General features: G+C 36.4%; 1 protein-coding gene across 3 annotated transcripts in view; it reads right to left on the reverse strand.

The window, feature by feature from the left end:
• The window catches only part of NUP98 (nucleoporin 98 and 96 precursor), an 86763-nt gene that overhangs the window by 33895 nt on the left and 40700 nt on the right, over positions 1–12168 (reverse strand). For all 3 annotated transcript variants that reach the window (XM_070383811.1, XM_070383813.1, XM_005886640.3), the window contains exons 14-16: positions 11104–11291; positions 3200–3316; positions 1735–2033 (exon numbers count right to left, since the gene is read on the reverse strand). In XM_070383811.1, the coding sequence (XP_070239912.1) occupies positions 1735–2033; positions 3200–3316; positions 11104–11291 (604 nt within the window). The remainder of the gene's footprint in view (positions 1–1734; positions 2034–3199; positions 3317–11103; positions 11292–12168) is intronic.

A 12168-nucleotide genomic window follows, 5' to 3' on the forward strand; every position in this document is an offset into this window, starting at 1 on the left:
ATTAAATTAGTCTCCAGCAATGCCCACTCAATATGCTTAAGGTTTAGAGGGTTGTTAGAGTGTTCTTGAGACTGGAATTCTAAATTGGGAGGCAACAAAGAAGGTCAGTGAAAAACTAGAAACAATTTTAAAAAATCTTGACTGAGTATTTAAGATGTAGTATCATAATGAACTCATGTAGGTGTCTAAATACAAACACAGATAACACAGGACTCTTAATGTTAAAGAATAAAGTTGTTTCTTTAGTGTTCCATGTGACCAGAAGATATATACAAAGACAATAAAATAATTAGACATAGAAGTTTACAGACACATTAATATACACTGCAAAATAACCCCAAAAGTTCACTAAGAGAATGGAGAAACTAAATTTGTCGTAATTATATAATGCAATGCTACATGGTAATAAAAAGAACCAAATGCTGATAAATATACATCATGGATAAAATCTCATAAGAAAATGCATCTGCCAATGCAGGGGACACAGGTTTGATCCCTGGTCTGGGAAGATCCCACATGCTTCAGGGCAACTAAGCCTGTGCACCACAGCTACTGTGTGCCACAACTACTGAAGCCAGCATGCCGCAGAGCCTGTGCTCTCCAACAAGAGAAGCACCACAATGAGAAGCCTGTGCAGCCACCACAACCAGAGAGTACCCCGAGCTTGCTGCAACTAGAGAAAGCCCATGTGCAACAAGAAGACCCAGTGCAGCCAAAAATAAGTAAATAATTAAATGTTTTAAAAAACACATTAAAAAAAAAAACAACAGGAAAGGGAATTCCCTGGCAGTCCAGTGGTTAGGACTCTGTGCTGTCACTGCTGAGGGTAGGATTAGATCCCTGCTTGGGGAACTAAGATCCTACAAGTCATGTGTCATGGCCAAAACATAAAAAAAAAAAAAAAAAAAAACTAGGAAGAACTAATCTATGTGACAGAAACCAGACTATGGTTGATTTCTGGAGATGGAAACACAAAGGAACTTTCCAGGGTTAAAGAAATATTCTCTCTTGAGTGTATGTGTTTGTATATATGAGTATACATACACACATATATATGTCTAAATTTTTTGAAATGAACACTTAAGACCTATATACTTCACTACATGTAAACTGTATCTCAGTGAAAAGGGGAAGGGGAAATGTAAAAATATTGTCAAAACCCAAATGAGGTAAGTCAGCAGAGAAAAAAGGAACTTTAAGCATCCCATCAAGATACTTCAATCCAATTTATGCTATGTCACAGACTAGTTGGCATAAACTAGTCAGTTCATTGTTGGGGACAAAAAAGAAAAACACAGAACTGAAGTGATAATAACCAAACAACCATTAACGTTTGAATGCCTACTCTAGTCTGGCATTATGGTCTGTATACTTTAACTCAAATCTCAAAAATCGTGCAAGTAACTACTGCTATAATTTTAATTAAAAAATGAATAGGCAATATATGTGAATTTATGAAGTTAGAAAAGTTATAAGGACAGTCCCTCTTGCTACCAAACTTGGAGTATTTAAAACATAACAGGATAATTAACGAAATGAATTTTGACTACTCCAAAAGTACAAAACGATGTGAATTCCAAATCAACCACAGCATTAGTGACAAATGTTCATATGTTAACTTTCATAAAAATGCAATAAAAAATATTTAGAAGTTCAGATAGCTAACTTCTATTACGATGAAAATATGTGATCAATAAGAGGTCTCAAATGACTGGTAAGAGATCTGAATCTGACCTGCTGGATGTATATGGTAAGTATTATTTTCAATTTCTTCTCGGTCATCCTGCAGTGACTCCTCATGAAAAGAGGTCTCTTCACTGCTTCCTTCCAGTCCATTTCGCAAGGCAGCACGCATGTTTAATGCAACGATAGTATCATCTACACTGTTGCTGCTGTTATGTTTATTTCCAGCACTTTCTGGGGTTTGAGGAATGGGTTTGGCAATAGGGTTAGTATAAAAACGTGACACAAGAGAATCATCTTCTCCATCCTGCTGATGATTCTCATCCACTGGTTTGCTCAGAAAACTGAATCTGAAAAGGGAGAAAGTAAACAAATACTGTTTTAGCCCCTTGTAGTAAAACAGCATCAATCAATCATTACTAGGCCTTCATTAAGTATCTGACACTGTTCTATGTAATTCCATGTATTAAAAATTCACTTAATACTTACGGTAATCCTATAAAATAGGCTGCTATCATTCTCTGTATTTTCTGAGTCAGAAAACTCAAGACACAGAAAAATAACGTGTCAAGGTCACAAAGCTGTAAGTGCTAGAGTTAGCACTGTAACCCATGAAGACTGAATGTAGATTCCCTGCCTTTAACTGATCTATTTTAATGAATGAATGAATCTGAGTGTCAAAATTTTTAAAGAGGGGAGGGAGTCTACTATGTGGGGGTCAAATAATCAGTAGTGAATTTCATAATATAAAACTGAAAAAATTAAATTTAATACTATAATCAATAGAGTATTAGAAAATGCTTCATTATTGAAAAATCAAACTAAATTTCATCCAAAGAGGAAAAAATAGGAGTGCAAAGGCATATATATAAGGATTTTTCACTGAAGCGTTATTTTGAATACAGGAACACCAAAATAATCTAAATATCCTCTAAAAGAGAACTGACTGAATTATCTTACATTCATGATAATGGTTATAGAGTCACTTAAAAAGAGGCAGGTTAGCCATATCATGTTGATAGTAAATGGTTACAGAATACCATTTCATGCATAATCACTATAATATTTAAGAATATACTCAATAAATAAATTTCTAAACCATTAGAAAATATGCTGACTTATTAAGGATTAGTGTATACACTTGTACTTTCTCCTTTATATATTTCTATACTGCTTTGAGGTGGGTGTTGGTTACAGCTGTACATCACTTTAATAACTATCACAAACAAAATCTTATTTAAGAGGGATAAGGGGAGTCACATGCATATTATTAACCTTCTCCAAAACAACATACATGGATACCAAAAAAGTTTTGCAAAACTGAATCAGAAAAAAAATAATTGTAGTGTCTATGGTACTCAAGAGGTAAATACATGACATAACTTCTAGTGCTCACATGCCATTGTACTTCCAACTTCGTAAAATTTGTTGAATGAATAACTACTAAGCTCAGAACCTCTTCTAAATGAGAAGAAGGCTCTCGACCAGAAATAACCCAAAAGAGCATTCAGCTTACCTCTCTCCATTTTCTGGATAATCAGATGGTGAAGCTAGATCTTCTGAATCACGATTAACAGGAGAGAATAGACTGCTATTGTTAAGGTTTTTCAAAACCAACTTCTTAATGCTCTTCCTATAAACAGAGATAAAAAAAAAAGAACTCAGGCATACAAAATTACACTAAAGACTATCTTAAAACCTCAAGTGGGAAAGGGAACAAGATTATTCAACTCATGTGCACCTAAAACTGACCTAACATGTTCAGTTCACCAACTCAGCTCATAAATAAATAACTAGAACATAAGGTCTCAGATATATTACACTCTGGTATTTAGAAGAATAAGCTAATAAAGCACATCAAAATCAAGTAAGAAATATGCTTCAAAATACTCCTTTGCTGAACTCCGTAAGAATCTGTCTAGACACTAGTTTACTCCCCACACTGTCATGCATTTCAATTATTTTTCTACATGCCTTTTTTCTCTTTAAAAAAATTAAAAAAATTTTTTTAGCAGTCAGGATTTATGACTGCTCCTGTATAGAACTTGGCATGTTGTGTTGAAAGACTGTTGTTTGACTCTTTTGCAATCCCATGGACTGTAGCCCACCAGGCTCCTCTGTCCATGGGATTTCCCAGGCAAGAATACAGGAGTGGGTTGCCATTTCCTTCTCCAGGGGATCTTCCTGACCCAGGGAGCAAACGCATGTCTCCTGTTGGCAGGTGGATTCTTTACCACTGAACTGCCAGGGAAGCCACTGAAGGAAGACATGTTTAAATGAGAACGTTTTCTTTAAAAAAAAAAAGACAAGAAAGAGGGGTAAAAACCTCTGCTGTCCAATGATGTAAATGACCATGAATATCTAAAACATTCAAGTTTGTGTACAACAAGTTTTACTTAAAGCAAGAACCTCTATAGTATACCAGCTTTAAGTAGAAAAACATATAAAATGATCTTAATCAACCTCCACTTAAAAAGTCCACTGAATTAACTAATACACTTCATTCCCTCTTTTTAAAGAAAAAAACCAACCATTGGGAATTCCCTGGGGGTCCAGTGATTACACTGTGCTTCCAGTGCATGGATTCAATCTCTGGTTGAGGAACTAGCTCCAGCAATGCTATGTGCTATGGCCAAAAAAAACCCAACAAAAACCCACACACTGTGGTGTCTGTTCCTTACTTATGTATGCTAGGTATACTCCTCATTGTAATGGTGCTATTAAATAAATATTAAGTACGCCAATGAAAGAGGCAATTGACAACAAAAAATTATTACTTTCATGAAAAATAAAACTTGCCCTTCTACTGATGGTAGACTAAGATAATGAGGACTAATTCTCCTAGGGAGGATCAACAGAAAACTCAGAACTCGTTCCAGGTATGAAGAGCCAACAAGATGGTAAAAAATGACAGTACTAGTAATTTAAGGGGACAGTGGCACAGGGAGGTGTCCTGTACTTGGGGTTGCTTTTCTCCTGGAGACTTTTCTGATTCCAAGGGCAAGGCTAAGAGGCTGATAGTGAACTTGACAGTCTTGTGGGACTAGAAAGGCAGAGACTAGAATCTAGAGCCACACAAGGTGTGAAGCTCAGCTTTGACTCATCTCAGTAAGCACCTGTCATTAAAAAAAACTCAAGATCAATATCAGCATCCTTGAACTCATTACTGTCAGTTTTCTTCAAAAAAGATAAATAGCCAATAAGCACATAAGTTATGCAACATCACAAAGGGGATGCAAATTACAAGGATGAGGTACCACTTCACCCCCACCAGGATGACTGTTGTAAGCTGATAGACAAACCAGAAAACAAGTGCTGACAAGGGTACGGAGAAAATGAAAACAATGTGCATTGCTGGAGGTAATGTAAAATGCTGCAGCTGCTGTGGGAAACAGTTTGGCAGGGTTAAGTACAGGGACTTCCCTGGTGGTCCAGTGGTTAAGAATCTGCTTTGCAATGCAAGGGACATGGGTTCAATCACCAGTCGGGGAAGATGCCACATGCCACAGAGCAATTAAGCCTGTGCACCACAACTACTAAAGCCCGAAAACACTAGAGCCTATGGTCTGCAACAAGAGAAGCCACCGCATTAAGAAGCCTGAGTACCACAACTAGAGGGTGGCCCCCATCTCCCCAACTAGAGAAACCCTGCTCACAGCAATGAAGACTCAGTACAGCCAATAAATAAATAAATTATATTAAAAGGGGGGGGGGGTTAAGTACAGAATTAATGTACGACCGAACAATTTCAGTCCTAGGTATATACCCAAAAGAACTGAAACCAGGGACTCTTTACTCGTACATCAACATTCACAGGAGCACTATTCACACAGCTAAAAGGTGGAAACAACCCAAATGTCCATCAATAGATGGAATGGATAAACACAATGTGGGATAATCATATGATGGAATATTGTTCAGCCTTAAAAAAAGAATGAAGTTCTGATACATGCTACAACTTAAGAAAAAAGTAAAGAATCTTTAAAACATTATGCCAAGTAAAATAATCCAAACACAAAAGAATAAATTCTGCATGATTCCCTGCACATGTAGTATCTAAAATAGGCAAATTCTTACAGATAGCAAGTAATATAGAGGTTAAAAGGGACTGGAGGAAGAATAAAATAGAGAATTATTGCATGGCAGAAAGTTCTGGAAATACCAGTGGTGGTAGTTATACAATATTATTAATATACTTAACATCACTGAATTGTACTTGACAGAACACATGTTTTACCATTTAAACCATTTTCATGTATATCTTACCACAGTAAAAATTAATAAGTAAAACAATAAAAAAGATCAGAAAAATCTCCATGTTAAGAATTTATACTCTTGAATAACCCAAGACTCAAAAAACTCTGTGAAAATCAGAAAGCATTTATCATATAATCATTATCTAAATGTTAAGAGTACTTCATATCAAAACTTATAGAGTATAAATACAGCTGAACTATTAATAAAAGGGAAACTTACATCTCTAAAGCATGTATTTGGAAAGGAGCAAAATTAAAAATAAAAAGTGAGCATTGATTTAAACAAAGGACAGAAAACATATACCAATAAAAGGGGGGGATTAAAAATAAAATTAAACATTAGTGAAAATATGATAATTAAAATTAATGAAAAAGGAACACAGACTAGAGAGCATCAGTAATGCCAGAAGGTTAGTTCTTTGAAACAATGGGAAACTGGCAGATCCCTAACCACACTGCTACAATGAGAAGGCACAAACCACCACCATGTCACGGAATGAACAGAGACATTCCTACAGATTCCACTAAAATAAAAAAGACGGTAAGGGTATTTTTAAACAACTTTATGCCAATAAGTTTGCAATTTTAATGAGCTGAAATGAATATTATAAGAACATAACTCATCAAAAGTGACACAAAAAATGAAAAAGCTTAAGTTCTATAACTTTAAAGTCAACAATTAAAATGAAACAGCTTACTGCAAACAGTATCTTCACCAGTATCCAACATTTAATGGGGGAGAGGAGAAGCCTATCTTACACCAAGCCTCCCAGAAAAGAGGAAATGATCCAATTTGTTTGTGAGGTCAGCATAACTTTTATACCAAAACTGGGTAAGAAAACTTTAAGAAAGGAGCACACCCAAGCCAATCTAAATCAGAAACACCGAAGGCAAAAAACAAAACAAAAAAATCCTGGACAAAATTTTACACAGTGAATCCTACAAGCAAGTTACTGAACACTGTCAGGAACTTTGGAAAGGAATTAGGAGCCAACATGAAAGGGTTCCTGTTGGCCAAAGAAAAAACAACCTCATCAGCACAGAAAATAACAGCTGCAACGGATAGAAACGCAACAAACAGGGGTGAGGGAGGTGGGGAGAGTGAAGAAGATGGTTTAATTAAATGCTTCACAAGAAGAACACATGACTAGAAGGCAAGGAACTTAAATATGGAACATAAAAACAGTGCCAGGCAAATGTGAGAGGATGATGGGGGCTAGCTTAGTAAATAATAAACAGAATACCATTCGGTCAGGTCATGTTTCAAACACTGACAAGAAAGCTGGAAAATAAAATTCTGTTTGAAAATAATATGTGTATTTAAAACCATAAACATATCAAAACACTCCCCCTGCCTGACAGTTCTCCCAATCCGTCTTCAGTTTAAACAACACATCCTCAGACAAGCTTTCCTTCACTATTCTCTACTGGTCTCTCTCACAGTGGCAAGCTCTACTTCCTTCTGTAACCTGTCTCACTTGGGATTATTCTTTGTCAGCATCTCTTCCCCCACAGACTGTGACAGAGGAATGTGTCTGGTTCACAGCTGGATCCCCAGAGCCCATCACACTTGCATGTAGTAGTTTGTGATAAATGTCTGCTGAATAAAGGAATGAACAGAGGTATTAAAGAATATTTCTAATTCTGTCATTCAGAATAAAAAATATTAATGGCTTGTTCTACAGAAACTTTTCTCTGACTATGACGTAAAGGCAAGACACGACACCAGTAAGGTTCTCACACTTGTCAAGCTATCAAATTCATCTTGCAGAGCAAACCAAGTTCAGTTCTAGTGCTGGCCATCAGAATTCTCTGCCATCTACATTTTTCACAGAACTAGAACAAAAAATTTCACAATTCATACGGAAACACAAAAGACCCCAAATAGCCAAAGCAGTCTTAAGAAAGAAGAATGGAGCTGGAGGAATCAACCTTCCTGACTACAGATTATACTACAAAGCTACAGTCATCAAGACAATATGGTGCTGGCACAAAAACAGAAACATAGACCAATGGAACAAGATAGAAAGCCCAGAAATAAACCCATGCATCTATGGGTACCTTATTTTTGACAAAGGAGGCAAGAATAAACAATTGGGCAAAGAGAGCCTCTTTAATAAGTAGTACTGGGAAAACTGGACAGCTACATGTAAAATAATGAAATTAGAACACTTCTTAACACCATACACAAAGATAAACTCAAAATGGATTAAAGACCTGAAGTAAGATCAGAAACTATAAAACTCTTAGAGGAAAACATAGGCGGAACACTCAATGACTTAAATCAAAGCAAGATCCTCTATGACCCACCTCCTAGAGTAAATAAAAAATAAAATAAATAAAATAAAGCAAATAGATGGGGAAACAGTGGAAAGAGTGGCAGACTTTATTTTTTTGAGCTCCAAAATCACTGCAGATGGTGACTGCAGCCATGAAATTAAAAGACACTTACTCCTTGGAAGGAAAATTATGACCAAACTAGACAGCATTATTAAAAAGCAGAGACATTACTTTGCCAACAAAGGTCCGTCTAGTCAAGGCTACGGTTTTTCCAGCAGTCATGTATGGATGTGAGAGTTGGACTGTGAAGAAAGCTGAGAACCAAAGAATTGATACTTTTGAACTGTGGTGTTGGAGAAGACTCTTGAGAGTCCCTTGGACTGCAAGGAGATCCAACCAGTCCATTCTGAAGGAGATCAGCCCTGGGATTTCTTTGGAAGGAATGATGCTGAAGCTGAAAATCCAATACTTTGGCCACCTGATGCAAAGAACCGATAACTCATTGGAAAAGACCTTGATTCTGGGAAAGACTGAAGGCGGGAGGAGAAGGGGATGACAGAGGATGAGATGGTTGGATGGTATCACTGACGTGATGGACATGAGTTTGAGAAGGCTCCGGAAGTTGGTGATGGACAGAGTGAGACATGACTGAGCAAATGAACCAAACTGAACTGAAACAGTGAAGACAGTAGTAGATGTGCTTACAGAAGTAACGGAAGGTCAGTTCTTAGAGGCCCTTATATGCCACTATAAGCAACTTGGCTTTTATATGTTGAAGTATGAACCACTACTGAGTTTTGGACAGAAGACTGACGTGGTCTGACTTACACTTTAAAAGAATCACTATTAACTGTATTTCAGAACAGAATGCAAAGAAACAAGGATAAAAGCAGAAAGATTAGTTAGGAGAATATTGTAATATTCAATCAAGAGATGATGGTGCCCTGGATTAAGGTAATTAGTGGCAGTGAATATGGTATGAATTGGTCAGATACTTGATAATTTTTAAGGGTAGAACAAAGATGTGCTAAAGGCTTAGATATTAGGTGTATGATAAAAGTCAATGATGATTCCAAAAACTTTGGCCTGAGCAACTAGAGTGACAAAAATGCAATTAGATGCAACAGGAAAGGCTTTGGGTGGAACAGCTTTGAAGGAGATGATCAGGAGTTTGTTCAATTTTGGACACATTAATTTGGATATAAATGTAAGTGGAGATGTTGAGTATGGCTGGGTATTGGATATAAGACTCCCCAAAGTTTGGGAGATGTCCAGGCTGGAGATAAATGTTTGAGAATTAGACTATAGATATTAAATCACTTTGGAAGTGAATAAAGATAATGAGATCAAGAGTTGAGCCTAGGAATCAGGAAGAAGAGGGAAGAACCAGCAAGGGAGACAGGAGGAGCAACTAGTTAAGTAGGAGTAAAACTAGAAACATGACTGCAGCCGTGAAATTAAAAGACTCTTGCTCCTTGGAAGAAAAGCTATGACAAACCTAGACAGCATATTAAAAAGCAGAGACATTACTTTCCAGACAAAAGTCCGTATAGTCAAAGTTATGGTTTTTCCAATAGTTATGTACAGATGTGAAAGCTGTACCATAAAGAAGGCTGAGCACAGAAAAATTGATGCTTTCGAACCGTGGTGTTGGAAAAGACTTCAGAGAGTCCCCTGGACTGCAAGGAGATCAGTCCTGAATATTCACTGCAGGACTGATACTGAAGCTGAAGCTCCAATACTTTGACCACCTGAAGCAAAAAGCCAACTCATTGGAAAAGACCCTGATGCTGGGAAAGACAAAAGGCAGGAGGAGAAGGATATGACTGAGGAGGAGATGGTTGGATGGCATCATCGACTCAATGGACAGGAGTTTGAGCAAGTTCTGGGAGATGGTAAAGAACAGGGAAGCCTAGTGTGCTGCAGTCCATGGGGTCACAAAGGGTAGGACACGACTGAGCAACTGAACAACAACAACAAAACTAGAGAAGTAAATCAAGGAGACGTGATGGGTGAACCGTGTACGTCTGAAATGTCTGCCTTTCCACTCCAATTCCTTCTATTTGTTTATCATACTTGTAGATTACAAGACCTGGTGATACTGCCCTGAAAGTTGCTGATCTGATGACTGGACTAAATAAGGTGAACCTAAGCCCTTTTTATCTACTCTATACCAAACAATGTGTTAAATGCTGGGGACATAAACAGGAAATAATCCAATGATATTCTAAGAAATGTATAAAATTGAGCTTTCTGTTTCTTCTTAAGTAGCAGTCCACTATACTCTTATGAGGACAAAAAGGAGTGATAATTTTTCATACTCTATTAACACTCATAGACAAAGAACTACAAGAGATGAACTCTCATTTTACCCCCAAAGCCTTAAAAAAAAAAAAAAAGCTTTATGATTAGAAAAGTACTTGGTGTTTGAAAAAAGCCTGTGTGTCTGTGTGTGCATATATGTGTGTACATTACTTCTAGAAAAATAAACTTTGAAATGAAATGCTCTAAAATTACATCTCCAAATGGTAACTATTGTTAATACTTTGGTATGCATTTTTCTTGTTTTTACCCCTGTGTATATATACCAAAACTCTAATAAGGCATGTGTGTATACTTTATAATTTTCAATATTTACCAACTCTTCTATATACTTTCCTGTGTTCTGTTTAATTATTATTATTTAATATCTGTATTATGAGAATTCAAACAAATGTGTGTGTGCGTATGTGTATATATTATACATATATATAAAATACAGAAAGAGAGAGGTTTTTTCTTAACTAGTTTGGCCAATTTGAGTTGTGAAAAAATAGTATATTCTTGAATGGAGAGAGTAGCATGGAAACATATACACTATCATATGTAAAACAGATAAACTCACTTGGGCATGAATGCTCCATTGGCTAAGGATGGTTCATCGTCATCCAGTCCATCAAAAAGATGTGACTTGGCTGTGCCTGTTGTTTGTAAAGCCTTTGGTCGGACTCTGGTGGCAGGGCGGGGTGTCAGTTTATAATGAGTAGGTGTAGTGAGAGCCTTCTGGGCTGCTGGATTTGTTGGTTTCAATCTCTGAAAAACAAAAAAAAATCAAGGATAGCTCTAGTTTAACTCAAGTATGGTACTGGCCCTAAAAACCAGAAGACTAGCTTTCACATCTCATCTCTGCCATTCACCAGCTAGATACCTTTTGGAGTCTCAGCTCCCAGAACACAAGGATTTCTCACCCAACTTTGTATGAATGTGGGCCTGCTAATTAAACTGCCTTTATTTCTCTACAACTGATGTTCATTCATCTCACCAGCCCCATTTCAAATGGGTTTGTCTGACTTGTTTCAAAACATAATTGAGACATTCCATTTGAAGTGCTTCACAAATCAAAATGTCTTAACAGAACATATTAATATACCTTGTGCATTTCTCTTCATCTTACAAAAGAGAAAAGCCTGCAATTGTTTTGCTTTCTAAAACAAAGATGACAATATTTATGTTCATTTTAAGAAAATATAACATCAAAATTCTAAGCTTATTTTATTGTTTTTTATTATTTATTTAATTAAATAAAAATCAAGAAAAACTGAGACACAGCCATAAACAACTTTTATGCAATATAAATCACTGAAAAATATATAGACATTAACTTAAAGAAACCCTGTGCCTCCTAATGCCTCTCTTTATCTCTTGGCAAGCATAAATCTACTGTCTCTATGGATCTGTGTATTCTAGACATTTTTTATAAATGGAATCATTGTCTTTATGTTTCGCTTAACTTAGCATTGTTTTCAAGATTCATTCACACTGTAGCATATATTGTTAGTTCATTCCATTTTATGGCTGAAATGATATTCCATCATACAGATATACAACACTGTGTTTATCCATTCATCAGCTGATGTACTCTATTACTGCATATACTAAAGTAAAGCTGGGTAAATTTAATAATGTACAA

Source organism: Bos mutus, chromosome 15, assembly GCF_027580195.1.
Source record: "Bos mutus isolate GX-2022 chromosome 15, NWIPB_WYAK_1.1, whole genome shotgun sequence".
Classification (NCBI taxonomy): Eukaryota; Metazoa; Chordata; class Mammalia; order Artiodactyla; family Bovidae; genus Bos; species Bos mutus.